This window comes from Artemia sp. Qi Xiang Cuo, chromosome 6 (genome assembly GCF_049724085.1).
Source record: "Artemia sp. Qi Xiang Cuo chromosome 6, ASM4972408v1, whole genome shotgun sequence".
Taxonomy (NCBI): Eukaryota; Metazoa; Arthropoda; class Branchiopoda; order Anostraca; family Artemiidae; genus Artemia; species Artemia sp. Qi Xiang Cuo.
Window position 1 is genome coordinate 76,750,838 of NC_142799.1, and position 17,666 is coordinate 76,768,503.

Here is a 17,666-nt window from a genome sequence, read left to right on the forward strand (position 1 = left end):
TTATTACTTGCAAATAAATTATTATTATTATTACTAGAAGCTATAGTGTTAAGTGGTACGTAATGTTTCCCCGTTCTTTTATATATTCACCGCCTCAGGCTCCTCCATCGAAAAAAAAAGATTCTTGTGAATTTTTATCTTTATCTTATTCATTTCATGCATGTAAACATCAAAATGTTCAGTATGGGAGCGTAAAGGTTTATTTCTGTACCTGTCAAATTTTTCTGTGAAAATACTTAGAAACAATACAAAAATATTGCACAATCTGCTTCAAAACCTTATTTCCAATCAACTTTAAAATAATCTAAATGCTTGGCAAGCTCTTTGGTATCGAGCAAAATGATAGTCTGTGTTTGAAAACGTATTTAATAAGCTTTCTAATTCAATAATTTTGAATTTATGATATTTTCCCCGAGAATCTGCCTTTTTTTTAATATTAGAGGTTGGGTCCAAATTAACCTAGATCTTAAATTGAAAACCAGTTTATGGTGAATTTAAAAAAGTTGGTTTTGAAGTATTCTAGTTCCGTTCGGTAACGATGCACTGTCGGTGGCGCTAGTATTTTTTAAATGACTACTTGCAACTTCGACTACGACTACTTGCTACTTCGACTACGACTACTTGCGACTATGACGAATTACGACTACAACTATTACTACTTGCAAGTATGACTACTTGCAACTTCGACTATGACTACTTGCGACTATGACGAATTGCGAATACAACTATTACTACTTGCAAGTATGACTACTTGCAAGTTCGACTACGACTACTTGCGACTATGTACGAATTGCGACTACAAGTATTGATACTTGCAAGTATGACTACTTGCAACTTCGAGTACGACTACTTGCGAGCGGGACGGCGACTACTTGAGAGCGTAATTTTTATATTTTTAACGTTATGAATACAGAAATAAAATGTTTATGACATATTTCGTTTTCGGTATAGCAAAAATGACGCAATAGGCTTTAGAACTTTTACGGTTAGGAGAGGGGAAAGGGGGCAGTAGCCAAACTTCTGTTTGCAGTAATTTTTGTTCATTTTAAATTTGACTAAAATATTCAATTTTATTTTTACTCGTTTTAAGATTTATTTATTCATCTATATCAGTAAATGCTATCTTTTTACTTTATATGGTCATTTATTTTAAGTTCTGTTCGTTTTGACCTTCATTTATTCCGTAATAGTAATTTCCGATCATTTTAAAATTGAACAATTTTGGGACTTTATTTCTGCTGGTCTTAAGTTTTATTTTCGAAAACTTTTTTTCGAAAGTTTTATTTAAATTAAATTATGTTCATTTGACTGTCATAGTTAAGTTATTGGTTAATATAATGAATATTTCTCCAATTTTCCACATCTTGCGACTACAACTGTTACTACTTGCGAGTATGACTACTTGCAAGTATGACTACTTGCAAGTATGACTACTTGCAAGTGAGACTACTTGCAACTTCGACTACGACTACTTGTGACTATGACGAATTGCGACTACGACTATTACTACTTGCAAGCATGACTACCTGCAACTTCGACTACGACTACTTGCGACTATGACGATTTGCGATTACAACTATTACTACTTGCAAGTATGATTCCTTACAGCTTCGACTATGACTACTTGCAACTTCGACTACGACTACTTGCGACAATGACGAATTGCTACTACGACTATTACTACTTGCAAGTATGACTACTTGTAACTTCGACTACGACTACTTGCGACTATGACGAATTGCGACTACAACTATTACTATTTGCAGGTATGACTACTTGCAACTTGACTACGACTATTTGCGACTATGACGAATTGCGACTACAGCTATTACTACTTGCAAGTATGACTACTTGCAACTTCGACTACGACTACTTGCAACTATGACGAATTGCGACTAAAACTATTACTACTTGCGAATATGACTACTTACCACTTCGACAACGACAACTTGCGACTATGACGAATTGCGACTACGACTATTACTACTTGCAAGTATGACTACTTGCAACTTCGACTATGACTACTTGCAACTATGACAAATTGCGACTACAACTATTACTACATGCAAGTATGACAAAGTGCATCTTCTGCAACTACAACTTGCGACAATAACGATCTAAGACAACAGATATAACTATTTTCAATCACAACACCTTGCAACTTCGGCTAGGACAATTTGCAAAACAAACAATCTACGAAGAAGACTATAACTTCTTTCGAGCAAGATTCCTTGCAAATTCGACTACGACTACTTGCGACAATGACGAATTGTGACTATAAGTATTACTAATTTCAAGTATGACTACTTGCAACTTCGACTACGACTACTTGTGACTATGACGAATTGCGAAAACGAATATTACTACTTGCAACTTCGACTACGACTACTTGCGACTATGACGAATTGCGAGTACAACTATTACTACTTGCAAGTATGACTCCTTGCAGCTTCGACTAGGACTACTTACGACTATGACGAATTACGACTACTAATATTACTACTTGCAAGTATGACTACTTGCAACTTCGACTACGACTACTTGTGACTATGACGAATTGATACTACAACTATTACTACTTGCAAGTTAGACTACTCGCAACTTCGACTACGACTACTTGCGACTATGACGAATTGCAACTACAACTATTACTGTTTGCACGTATGACTACTTGCAACTTCGACTACGACTACTTGCAACGATGACGAATTGCGACTAAAACTATTACTACCTGCGAGTATGACTACTTACCACTTGGACAACGACAACTTGCGACTATGACGAATTGCGACTACGACTATTACTGCTTGCAAGTATGACAACTTACAACTTCGACTACGACTACTTGCGACTATGACGAATTGCGACTACAACTATTACTACTTGCAAGTATGACTACTTGCAACTTCGACTACGACTACTTGCGACTATGACGAATTGCAAATACAACTATTACTACTTGCAAGTATGACTATTTGCAACTTCGACTACGACTACTTGCGACAATGACGAATTGCGACTACAACTATAACTACTTGCAAGTATGACTACTTGCAACTTCGACTACGACTACTTGCGACTATGACGAATTACGACTACAACTATTACTACTTGCTAGTATGACTACTTTCAACTTCGACTACGACAACTTGCAACTATAACGAATTGCGACTACAACTAGTACTGCATGCAATTATAACAACTTGTAACTTCGGCACTGACTAATTGCAAAAATGAAGAACTACGTCGCCTGATATAACTACGTTCAAGCATTACAAATTATAACTTCGGCCACGACTATTAGCGACTAAGACTAATTGCGACTATGACGAATTGCGACTAAAAATATTACTACTTGCAAGTATGACTACTTGCAAATTCGACAACGACTATTGTCGACTATGACAAATTGCGACTACAACTATTACTACTTGCAAGTATGACTACTTGCAACTTCGACTACGACTACATGCGACTAAGATGAATTGCGACTACAACTGTTACTACTTGCAAGTATGACCACTTGCAACTTCAACTACGACTACTTGCGAATATGACGATGTGAGACTACAACTAGTACTACTTGCAGGTATGACTACTTGCAAGTTCGACTACGACTATTTACGACTATGATGAATTGCGACTACGACTATTAATGCTTGCAAGTATGACTAATTGCAATTTCGACTACGACTACTTGCGAGCGGGACGGCGACTACTTGAGACCGTAAGTACTTGCGACCATGGTTACTTGAGACTGAGCAAACATAAGACAGCGAATCCTTGCGACTGCGACAACTTGCGATTACAAATGTAACAACTCGTGACTGTAATTGCTACTACCTGTGACTGTGACTGCAAATACTACTGCAACTTCTACTACAATAATTAGAACTATTAAGCTAAGTCAAAAGATTTTAACTGCATCCTGCTTTTCAAAATAGCAGAGTACATCCAGGTTGTCAAAACGACTTATTTATCACTTTGACAGTGTACTATGTTTTCTCAGTGTGCTTTAGTTTCTTAAACATTGACGAGAAATAAAAAATAAATTAAAGTTATAATCAAAGCAACTGGAAAGAACTAATGAAATTAAACTGAATACCTAACATACAATAATATCAAATCCTGGAAATCTCAGCAGTTCAAGATTTTATCTCACTGTAATTTTTATATTTTTAAGGTTATAAATACAGAAATAAAATGTTTATGACATATTTTGTTTCCGGTATAGCGAAAATGACGCAATAAGCCTTAGAACTTTTACGGTTAGGAGAGGGGAAAGGGGGCAGTAGCCAAACTGCTGTTTGCAGTAATTTTTGTTCATTTTAAATTTGACTAAAATATTCAATTTTATTTTTACTCGTTTTAAGATTTATTTATTCATCTATATCATTATCTGTTATCTTTATGTTTGATATATTTATTTATTGTAATTTCCGTTCGTTTTGAGCTGCATTAATTCCGTAATAATAATTTCTGACCATTTTAAAATTGAACTATTTTAGGACTTTATTTCTGCTGGTCTTAAGTTTTATTTTCGAAAACTTTTTTTGAAAGTTTTTTTTTAATTAAGTTCTGTTCGTTTGACTGTCAAAGTTGTGTTATTCGTTAATATAATGAACATTTTTCCAGTTTTCCCCGTCTTCGACTCAAGAACTAAAATATCTAATTCTAATTAGTGTCTATGTAATTCTAATTATTCTGATTCGAATTATAATTCTAATTAGTGTCTTAAGAAAATAGTGACCAGTTAGAACTGATTTTTCACTGGAAAACTCTGAGTATAATTAACTTCATCTCACTCATGCCCACTGCCTCTTAAATTTAGACTTCATTTACCAATAAACCAAGTAGCTAATTTGCTTCGCTTTATGTTTTGCTGCTTTGCCTGCGCTTGATGTCCATTCGTCGAGTAAATCCATAATGTTTTTATTCTTATTTCTTCCCCGTTTATTATAATTTCTCATTATTTTTTATTTCTTCTTATTCTTATTTCTTGCGTAAACTCTTTGATTGTATCATTCCTTATTCTATTTTAGTTTGTTACTCATTTATAAACCAAAAAGCCGCAAAAGATCACAAACAGTAAAAATTCTGTGTTTTAATTAACTGTTAACTGTAATTAACTTACAATTGCCAAGACTAGAAAGCTTTACTTTTTACAGAATGTATGTTTATAAATTAAACGAAAGCGACTAAAATAAAACGAATTTTCAGAGCGCAAGTCCAATGAAAAGTGTTGAAAGCCTCAAACACAAATGGGGAAAATTTCGTTTTTTTATAAGCCTTTTGGGTTCTAAAAACTTATATTTTTAAGATTAGAAAGCCTTACCCTTTACTGACTGCAAAAACATAAACACAACGAAGGACACTAAAATACTTAATAGCGAAAGGAAAAATTACATTTTCAATTAAGAATTTGCTTTCTAAAACTTGCCCAGAACACGTTTACAAATCAAATGAAAACCCATAAAATATCTTAATCACGAATATAAGAAATTCTATTTGAAATTAACATTATGTTTTATTTAAACGGTATGGAATTGCAAAATTATAAAGGTTTACCTTTTGCAAGTAACTCAAAACGGGGATGATCTTCTAAAAATTTCTGATGCCTAACAGAGTCAATCTTCACACCCCGCCATTCTTGTGCCAAAGATTTGACGTAATCTATTTCAGCTCCTTTCCTATCTTGAGATGATATTTCAGTTCCATTTAAAACCTAAAAGCATTAATATATATATATATACTATATATATATATATATATATATATATATATATATATATATATATATATATATATATATATATATATATATATATATATATATATATATATATATATATATATATATATATATATATATATATATATATATATATATATATATATATATATATATATATATATATATATATATATATATATATATATATATATATATATATATATATATATATATATATATATATATATATTTTTTTTTTTTTTTTTCATTATTTTCCAAAAAACTTGAAATTTACTGCAAATAATCGAGTATATAGTATATAGTAGACAATCTAAAGATACAGCATTAATACATCTTTATCTGGTCATCCCCAATGACATTGAGGATTTGACAATGATTGGAGATTTTCAATCCCCAATAAAAATGGTTCTATTTCCCTCTCCCTCTTAGGCAGATGAGTATTTCCAGATTTGTTTTTCTGTCTTTTTCTGATCAAAATCCCAGCCAGACCCCACCCAAAAGAAAAATTATATTCTTAGGAATTTCTCTAACTTTCCTATTGCTCTAATAGACATTGAGAAGTGAGTCTGAAATGAGTACTTTCCAATTGCTCTAATAGACATTGAAAAGTGAGTCTGAAGTGAGTATTTCCAGAGTTGTTTTTGTGTCTTTTTCTGATCAAAATCCCAGCCAGTCCCCACCCAAAAGAAAAATAATATTATTATGAATTTATCTGACTTTCCAATTTCTCTAATAGACATTAAGAAGTGAGTCTGAAATGAGTATTTCCAGAGTTGTTTTTCGGTCTTTTTCTGATCAAAATCCCAGCCACCCAAAAGAAAAATCCTATTCTTAGGTATTTCTCTATCTTTCCTATTGCTCTAATAGACATTGAGAAGGGAGTCTGAAATGAGTATTTCCAGAGTTGTTTTTATGTCTTTTTACGATCAAAATCCCAGCAAGCCCACACACAAAAGAAAAATTATATTGTTACGAATTTCTCTAACTTTTCTATTGCTCTAATATACATTGAGAAGTGAGTGTGAAATGAGTATTCCGAGAGTTGTTTTTCTGTCTTTTTCTGATCAAAATCCTAGCCAGCCCCCACACAAAAGAAAAATTATAATCTTAGGAATTTTTCTAACTTTACTATTGCTCTAATAGACATTGAGAAGTGAGTCTGAAATGAGTATTTCCAGAGTTGTTTTTCTGTCTTTTTCTGATCAAAATCCCAGCCAGCCATACCCAAAAGAAAAATCATATTCTCAGGGATTTCTCTAAATTTCCTATTGCTCTAATAGACATTGAGAAGTGAGTCTGAAATGAGTATTTCCAGAGTTGTTATTCTGTCTTTTTCCGATCAAAATCCCAGCAAGCCCACACACAAAAGAAAAATTATATTGTTACGAATTTCTCTAACTTTTCTATTGCTCTAATAGACATTGAGAAGTGAGTGTGAAATGAGTATTCCGAGAGTTGTTTTTCTGTCTTTTTCTGATCAAAATCCTAGCCAGCCCCTACCCAAGAGAAAAATTATAATCTTAGGAATTTTTCTAACTTTCTTATTGCTCTAATAGACATTGAGAAGTGAGTCTGAAATGAGTATTTCCAGAGTTGTTTTTCTTTCTTTTTCTGATCAAAATCCCACCCAGCCCCCACCCAAAAGAAAAATTATAATATCAGGGATTTCTCTAAATTTCCTATTGCTCTAATAGACATTGAGAAGGGAGTCTGAAATGAGTATTTCCAGAGTTGTTATTCTGTCTTTTTCTGATCAAAATCCCAGCCAGCCCCCACAAAAAAAAAAAAAAAAAAAAATTCAAATTTCTCTATCTTTCCTATTGCTCTAATAGACATTGAGAAGCGAGTCTGAAATGAGTATTTCCAGAGTTGTTTTTTTTTGTCTGTTTCTGATCAAAATCCAAGCCAGCCTCCACCCAAAAGAAAAATTATATTCTTACGAATTTCTCTATCTTTCCTATTGCTCTAATAAACATTGAGAAGCAAGTCTGTTTCAGTCTGTTTTGGAATGAATTTCTTAGACGGTGAAATAACATTCGAGAGAACACCTTAGACAGGCAACACGTAGGAAATTCTATTGCGAATTTTCTAACTGGTTGATTGTATTTTCTGAAACAGATGATTTTGTAAACAAAACACTGGTTTTGCTTAGGGAACCGGCGGTGGTTTGCGAAGAAAGAGTCTGTGATACGGTTGTTTTCACCCATTTATGAATTGCCCATCTTATGCAGTCGAAACCAAAAACATAAGCAGACAGTATGTCCTTAGTCTTTGCGCATTTCAATCTAGTCTAGAAGCAGAGCGTGAATCTTTTACATTTACCAAAAATGAGTGACAGTTTAGCAAAAACAAAATAGACAAATATTGGGTATCTTTTTGCCAAATATGAGTTTAAATTTCGGCAGAAAACAGTATTCCTTACATCAAAAACTCTTCATGCCTTTGACGAAAATGAGTTATTATGCAGTACAGACAAAACTAACTGATATTTAGAGACCCATCCTATTGCCAAAGATATATTTGCTTTAAAATAGAAAGGACAGACTAGCCATGTACTTAAAATAAAAATTAGATGTCATTGCTTTCTCTGCCATACATCCAAAAAGAGGCATTTAATTCTAGTAGACACTTTATTTAACAGTATCTTGTTAAAACAAAATGGACAAATATTGGGTATCTTTTTGCCAAATATGAGTTTAAATTTTGGCAGAAAACAGTATTCCTTACATCAAAAACTCTTCATGCCTTTGACGAAAATGAGTTATTATGCAGTACAGACAAAACTAACTGATATTTAGAGACCCATCTTATTGCCAAAGATATATTTGCTTTAAAATAGAAAGGACAGACTAGCCATGTACTTAAAATAAAAATTAGATGTCATTGTTTTCGCTGCCATACATCCAAAAAGAGGCATTTAATTCTAGTAGAAACTTTATTTAACAGTATCTTGTTAAGACAAAATGGACAAATATTGGGTGTCTTTTTGCCAAATATGAGTTTAAATTTCGGCAGAAAACAGTATTCCTTACATCAAAAACTCTTCATGCCTTTGACGAAAATGAGTTATTATGCAGTACAGACAAAACTAACTGATATTTAGAGACCCATCTTATTGCCAAAGATATATTTGCTTTAAAATAGAAAGGACAGACTAGCCATGTACTTAAAATAAAAATTAGATGTCATTGTTTTCGCTGCCATACATCCAAAATGAGGCATTTAATTCTAGTAGACACTTTATTTAACAGTATCTTGTTTTTTTTTCATATTTAACATCAATTAAAAATTGTCTTGCAAAAACCGTCAAAGCTTTATTTTCGCTCATCTGAAAAAGTTCAAAGATATCAGATACGCCCACTGGTTCTTGAATTAACTTATCACTCAATTCATGATCTCACATGTCCCTCCTTCATGAAGCAAAAAGTAAGTTACATGATAGCTACAAAAATAATTAAGTGCTTTCAACACCGATTCATCTTGAACAACACGGCCATCCAAAATAAAAACACTTTTCCTGCAAAAGACAGGGGTTGATCAGACGGATATGTATATGAAATGGTGCGGGAAACTTGTTCAAAAATATTCCGGTAACCCATCCCCTCCCCACCGAACAAAAAATCATAAAATCTTCGTATAAACACAATTCTTGTAGACAGCACAATTCTTGATCACAATTCTTGTAGACAGCAACGTTTCTCGACATTTATTATCGAGCTTATAAATGGACGGAATGAATACCAGTGACTGGCTGCAAGATCAAACATATAATATGTATAAACATATAATATGTATATGTATAAACATAGATCACAATTCATGTAGACAGCAACGTTTCTCGACATTTATTAACGAGCTTATAAATGGACGGAATGAATACCAGTGACTGGCTGCAAGATCAAACATATAATATGTATAAACATATAATAAGTATATGTATAAACATAGATCACAATTCTTGTAGACAGCAACGTTTCTCGACATTTATTATCGAGCTTATAAATGGACGGAATGAATACCAGTGACTGGCTGCAAGATCAAACATATAATATGTATAAACATATAATATGTATATGTATAAACATAGATCACAATTCATGTAGACAGCAACGTTTCTCGACATTTATTAACGAGCTTATAAATGGACGGAATGAATACCAGTGACTGGCTGCAAGATCAAAAATTGGTGATCGTAAGGTATTTTACCACTTGCTATTTTAGAAAAATACTGGCCAAGCTTGTTGTTAAGCTTGGTCTGAAGCCGCCGTATCAATGCACAACCTATTAACGATTCTACTATTACAATACATTGACTTTTAACATTGTCTGAATATTAAATATGTTACTTTTTTTTAAATAACATTCTTGAAAAAAAAATTATTTTGTATAGCTTATGGAGACTCTCTGTTCCCACCATTTTTTGTGCTTCTACATTAGTTTTTCCATTTAAGCATGCCTTAGTAACATAAAGGAGAAAACTTTCTAGAGTATGGGAAATGTACCACACTTCAAATGCACATTAACACCATGTTTTACATAATAAATAGACGAAGTTTTGAGTGTCAAAATAGAGTATGTACTGCTATCTATATCATGTATAGTCTGAGAAAAATTCTAACAGACTTGGAATTAATAAACTAAGCTCAGCTTCTCCTTTTGCTAATTTCTGTAAGTTTTAATTTTTACTTCATTATTGATTTTTGCTCATCTTGGGTCTCGATTTTTCATTCACAGTAATTTCTGTTCACTTACCGTTTAACTTATTGTGTTATGGGAGCAGTAGTTTGGTATTGTCATTTCTATCTTTTTTTATGCCTCCGATTTTAGTTTATTGCGAGAAAGGGGTTGGGGTTTGCCTCGACGATTTTTATGGCAAGTGGGACCAGATTAATGAATATGTTAGATTTTGGAAAGCTCTGCATAATTCTTGCCAAGGACCAAAAAGGAAGGTTTCACTAATCGCTGAGCCTAAGCCTAGAATTTAGAAGGTGAATGGATGTTTTACAATCTAAGTCAAAGAGGACTATCTGAAGTAATTCCACCTACCTTTGTCTCTTTGAGCCATGTTTTTGCTTTCAAGTGAAAACCACTGTTCAAGGCCGCAAAATAACAAGCAGCAGTTTCAAACTGAATTTAGAATGAAATCTGAAAGCGCATAAGATGTACGAGGGTTCCCTAGCCCCCTTCACTAAAATATTTTCCTTGAACAATAAATAGAATATTTAGAGATCCAGAGAGCCTATTTTCCCACGGGTAATTTGTGATTTCCCATAAGTTTGCTATTTTGGTTTTGGTATTTGGGACTGAAGCAGATAGTATGTGCCCCAGATTTTAGTAGTTCTCTAATTGCTAAGGAAATTGGAGGTTTCTGTTTTCTCTCTTCTTAGTAGCGATGTTAAAAAGGTTGCCAACAGCAAGAAAATCGACTTGTGGAAGCATAAACAACATAATTTCCTTTTAAAAGCTGATCAATACTCCTTGAAGAGCCGATGAATTTATATTACATCAGAACGTTTAGGCGGAAATTCATTCACGATGTACATTGAGTGACAACTTGTGTTGTGGTAGCCATCAGAAAAAACTCAATGGTTGTGCTCAAAACGAGCAACGACCTGATAAGTTGCAGCAAGTCATTCAAGTTGTCCATTGTTTACATATGTTATTTTTTTTAGAAAAGAGGGACATGTTTGATCCTGTGTCTCCAAAAAATGCTTAGGTATTAAGGTGAAATTTTCAGAAGATGTTGAGAAGGACGTTGAACAAAATTAAAACGTACCAAGTGCATGCTGGTTGTCAAAAGGCCGTGTCAGCAATATCTCAGGAATAGCTGAGGGTATTAAGTTGAACTTTTCAGGGAAAGTCGAGGGGGATGTTGAACAGTCATTAGAGGGCAACCAGCCCCACCCCTCACCTTTCATTAGATCCCACACTATCAATACTGAAGAAAATTTGATATAGCCATTTTTTTCAGATTAGTTAAAAGGTATAATAACTATACCTGCAGGGGGTGACACGACCCCCCCCCCACGGTCATCGGGACAAGCGTTGTTACCCGTTTGAGGGATAATTAGCATAAATATCATACGTAGAACCCTACCTCCTATGAAGTAAATGTGACCAGTGGATAAAGAGATCTCATTCCGATCTAACTGAAGCTTCGAGCATTTTACTTCCTACCTTGAGGGCTATTTGTTAGAAATATTTTAGGTAGAGCCTACCTCCTATGAAGTAAATACGATCAGTGGAAAGAGATCTCCCGACCTGACCTAGGGGATATTCATCTTTTCGGTTACCATCCTGAGCAATATCTAGTAGAAATGGTCTCATCTGCTATGAAGTAAAATTTAAGCAGTGGTAAGTAATGTAACTCGTCCCAGCCTAACCCGGGGCATCCAGTCTTTCAGGTAGAGATCAGAAATATTCTAGGTAGAGACCTACATCCTATGATATTATTACGCCATTGCAGCTGCAACTATTGAACTAAGTAAAAGTAAAAGTCTTTCTCACTCTCTTACTTATTTATTAAAAAAAAAGTAGAGCTATGCCCTTCATTTTGGGGAGGAAGGTATGTCATGTTCAAAATGAACATTACAAATTCGAATGTTCGAATAATTTGTCAACTTGAATTTTAAATGAGATGCATCCTTTTACGCTTGGTAAGGGGGTATACTTGTATACTTGGTAAGTCACTATTTCCTGTTGGACTTGCTGAAATTTACAAAGGCAGTACTTAAAAGATTCGCAACATTACCTTAAGCGAACCAATTCTGGCAATAACATTTTGGCGATTTGTCTCCATATTGTCCTTCTTCATAAGAGGATTTTCGAGAATTCTTAGATCCTTAAGCGTATGGATCTTATCCAGTTGAGATATATGGTTCCACTAAAAAAAAGAGTAAAATGTCCTTCAAGATAAGAAAAAGAAGAGGAAATGGTACACTCAGAAGAGATTCCGAAACTCGGTAACGATTAATTAATATATCGGGAATCGAAGTGAAACACAAAATGTAGGACAGTGCTACACTACCGAAGATTCTTGCAAGGAAAGCTCTATTTAAGGGAAATTCCGAACTTACAGTCAGTCATAAGCTGGGCGTATTTTACACCCAACGTGCGAGACACCACGTAATTCAAAGTTTTTGATCAGATAGGACTACCGAAAACATCGTTTCAGACACGACGAATTTATAATGTCTCATAAGAACTATTAGTAGTTTTTGCTATTTAATGAATGCTCATTAATTACCAGAAACAGTAGAGCCCATTTGGGAAGGGCGCAATATTTTTTGCCCCATCTCACCTAGATTTTAAAAATACCTATTTTGCTATTTTCTTTTAAAAATGCCTCTTTTTGGCATGCTCACTGACAAGATCGAAAGAACAAAATGCATCCATCTAAATTTTGGAATATAAATATTTCTTCTTTCACTGTGTCCACCTTATATTCAAAATAAATCGTTGGGAATTATACAACTATGCGTACTATATTGCCGATCACAATTTAACCACAGTATCAAGCTACAAACTGTTATTTTTACAGATTTTACATATATCTTTTCTTCCCACTATTAATATTCTGATATTTTTTCTTAGCTAAGCCACTATCAGCAATGGAACGTTGGCATTTGAAGGAAACCCACAAAATTTGATGAGAGAGAAGGCGGAAACATTATAGAGATAGAGGAGGGCATATAAACTCTAACGAGAGCGACAAATCTCAATTTACAAACAAAGATTTTTTAATACAAAAGTATTATCTATACTTCACTATAGTTGTGAACTACTATAGAACACTACTATCAACTATGAACTACTATGTGAACACTTTACTTTGTAAAAGAGGCAAATAATTTTGAGACAGTCCCATTTAATTGCATCAAACAGGTACATAATCTTAATACGATATAACCCCTTCTTTATTAAAAGTTACTTGGGCCAGTTTTCTTCAGATACAATTAGAAAGCAAAAGGTGGGAACACGCAAGGGATGAATTAATAATAAAAAACTTAATAGCCAAATCGAAATTCGAATTCGGCCCATTCAGGGCTTAATAGCCAAATTATAGCCAATTAATAGCCAATTCGATTTGGCGTAATAGCCAAATCGAAATTCAAATTCGGCCCATTCAGGGCTTGTGATAGAAATTTCTCGAAATAAATATATCTCTATCTTATCTTTTCAAAACCCCCTACAAGTTCAAGTTAATATCGTTAAATATGTGTGACCATTTTCTTTCAAAAACTGAAATAAAACGTGCATCAAAAAGCTTAATTTAGAAAGCCCTGTAAAAAAAGAGAAGCAAATCACCCTATCGCACTTGATCTCTTCAATAAAGAGAAATTTAAACAAATACACATATACGTATGTCGCGGCAGGTGAAATATCTAAATATTCTACGTATAAGGAAGGCAAAACTAAAAAAAAGCCTGTAAACATGCTCTACAAGGGTAGGAAATCATCACGGCCTTAAAAAAACCAAACAGACGTTAGATAGATAAAGTATATACAGAACGCAGGAAAGAGCCTAGTTTGTGGTCTTACAATCAAGGCCTTAAAAACCAAACAGTATTGTGAATTAGTTCTCAGATACAGTTCTCAGGATATTGTGACGAATGTATCTTTAACATAAAGTTCTTTAAAAAACACACATGAGGTGGATGGAGACAGCATATGGAGAACGCAGTACAGTGCCCCGTTGGTTGCCTTACCATCACGTCCTTAAAAACCAAACAGACGGTTAATAGAGTTCTCATAGACAGAACGCAGGATAGGGTGTCGTATGAGTCTTAAAGATCACGAAATGAAGAAACCAAACCGACGTTTGATGGATAAATTAGACAGAGAGCGCAGGAAAGAGCCCTGCTTGTGGCTTTAACATCACGGCCTTAAAAAAAAAAACAGACGTTGGATAGATAACTTATATACAGTACACAGGATAGAGCGCTGCTGGTATATATAAAATCACGTACTTAAAAAACCACAAATTATTGGGATATAGAACTTGTATGGAGACCGCATGTAAGAGACCAGCTTGATTAATTAACATCACTTCATTAAAAAACAATAAAGAATGTTTATGGATACCATATATGGTTAACACAGTTATGTGTTTGAGGCTATAAAATAACGTCCTTTAAAAAAAAAACAGACTTTGAATGGATATAATAAATACATTACTCCAGATATCTACATGGTTGTCGATTTAATATCCCGGCCTGAAAAAAATACACAGACTATTGAGTGATAATTGAGACAGAGAGAGCAGTAAAGAGACCTGATTGAGGCTTTAAAATAACGGCATTAAATAAACAAACAGACGGTGGATGTATCAAGTGGGTACATAACGCAGGAAAGAGCCCTGTTTGTTTCTTTAAAATAACGTACTTAAAAAACCACACAGACTTTGACTGGAGAACTAACATACAGTACTCAGGAAAGAGCCCTGCTTGTGGCTTTAACATCACGGCCTTAAAAAACCAAACAGACGTTGGATAGATAAATTACATGGAGAAAGAATGAAAGAGAGCCGCTTGTTTCCTTAACTTCCCGTACTTTGAAAACAACAAAGGCTTTGAATAGATATATTATAATGAGAACACAGGTAAGGGAGCTGATTGAAGCTATAACATAACGGACTTAAAAAAAAAAACAGACGTTGGATAGATAACTTATATACAGTACGCAGGAAAGAGCCCTGATTGTGGCCTTAACATCACGGCCTTACTAAACCAAACAGACGTTGGATGGAGAAATTATATGCAGACCACAGGTTAGGGCCCTACTTGAGTCCTTAACATCACGGCCTTAAAAAAACAAACATACTTTGGATAGATTTCTCGCAGACAGTATACAGGTAAGAGCCCTGTTTGAGGTTTTAAGATAAAGGAAATAAAAAACCAAACAGACTGTGGATAGATTTCTCCCGAACAATATGCAGGTTAGAGCGCCGTTTGTGCAGAAACTAAATTAAAAGACCATCTCAGGGACAATCTGACCAGCAAATCCAAATGCGAAAAAATCGGTTAAGTAAAGCACTTTATCTCACAGCATATAGGATAATTAACCGAATATTCGGAGCAGAACTTTACCTTTATTTGAAGTTGAATGTAACTTGCTTCATTTTAAATATTTTATCACAAGAATTTTACTCTAATACATCTACTATTTATGTACACTAGTGGCTTCAGGTGAAGGGTAATTGTCTAGCAATATTTGGGAAATATCACGGGAAACATAAAGGAAAGGGACCAAAGGTGCTGTATACTTTCTTCATACCTGATTCCCCTGATGGAGGTAATGTCAGGTTTTATGTATATGCAATGTTGACCCGGAAATAACTTTTTAGGGAGAGAGAGAGAGAGATGAGAAGTTTCTAAGAATTTTAATATCAGTTTTTCCTAGTAGCATTTAGTTACTTCATAGAAGGGTGGCATTTATATTTTTGTTACTTCTAGGTATGGTTTAATTACCTGACTGTCAATAGTAGATTCCGTTTTTTTGGCTTTGTTAACATATATATTTCGTTATCGATTTCAAACTTATAATTATATATTTCGTACATGTGTATGTACATGTATATACACGAGTATATTGTCGAAAATAGCAAGATTTTGTCGTTTATAAACTATTTTGGTCTTCTGAAGATGGGGGGGGGGGGAATCCATTTGTTCATAATAATAAATTCTCGTCAGTTTGTTTGAAAAAGCTTCCAGACTACATTTAAAAGCATCCTGTGGATTCATTTTTGTTTTACTCACATCCTTTATTATATATTGCATGAGTAGTTTTTTTGTACATAAATTTCTCTTTTTTCTGCATTAGTAGGTTTGTATTATTAGAGACTTCGCTATTTTTCTGGGTCGTAAGCATTCTTGTATTCCACTCATTTCGTTTTACAAGAGACACTTTGAGATTTGTTTTAGTTTTAAACAAGCCAAAGAGCCTTAAAGATAAAAAGCATAAAACTTAAAAAAAAACGTGTCGTTTACTCTTTTCTGAGGACCAGGGTCGTTTCCCTTATTCAAACGCAAATTTAAGTCCTCTCCCCCCCCAAAAAAAAAAATATTCCTATAGGTTCCAACTCGATCACCCAGGTGTGAGAAAGCAGGGCCAACTGTCTAATACTACTACTACTACTTTCGGAAACCAGGTGGATTTAATTGTAATAGTGCTCCAGAGAAATGTTGGCTTCAGCTGCCGGTCGTATAAACAAACGTGACTGGCTAGGTGTTTCGGAAACTGACCAGTCATATAAAGTAAGATATTTTGCTAATAAATTTAATTCAGAAGAGTTTTCCTTTTTTCGAAAAATTTTCTAGAAGGGATTTCAGAGAATTTCAGACACAATAGCCGTAATCCGTTTAGCGACATCGCATGATCATTTTATGAGATAAAAAGCACCGTCGTCTGTCAAGTCTTTAAACAGCTGACTAATTATCCCTAAACAACTGACAAATTCGATGGAAATTCAAAACTTTCCCCCACTTTCATACATTTGTCACGCACTGAAAAACGCAATTTTAAGAATCCGCAACTTTTGACACATTGCCCCAGTAAATAATTTCTTAGACCACACTGCTTTTCCATTTACGAAAAATTAAGCAAGAAAAACGGGTTTTAATTTTTATAAAACAGTGAATACAATAAAATAAACACTTAATTAAACAAACATACTCCGAATATTTCGGCCCCACGTCTGGGAGCCTTTCTCAACGGAAAAAAAAGGAGAAAATGAAACAAAAAATGTTCTTTTAAAAAAACTTAATTTACATCAAAATAAAACCAACTAAACACAAAAGAGAAAGAAAAAAACAAAACAAAAAATATAAATAAATAGGAAACAAAACTCACATATTAAATAAACACTCCCATGCACTGAATGTCTATAATGATTCAACTCGCCTCCTCACAG

At 34.0% G+C, this 17,666-nt stretch overlaps 1 protein-coding gene across 4 annotated transcripts in view; it reads right to left on the reverse strand.

The window, feature by feature from the left end:
* The window catches only part of Tbce (Tubulin-binding cofactor E), an 81,134-nt gene that overhangs the window by 21,491 nt on the left and 41,977 nt on the right, over positions 1 to 17,666 (reverse strand). For all 4 annotated transcript variants that reach the window (XM_089090370.1, XM_089090369.1, XM_089090367.1 and 1 more), the window contains 2 exons: positions 12,507 to 12,638; positions 5,569 to 5,725 (listed from right to left, as the gene is read on the reverse strand). In XM_089090370.1, coding sequence (XP_088946496.1) covers positions 5,569 to 5,725; positions 12,507 to 12,638 — 289 coding nt within the window. The remainder of the gene's footprint in view (positions 1 to 5,568; positions 5,726 to 12,506; positions 12,639 to 17,666) is intronic.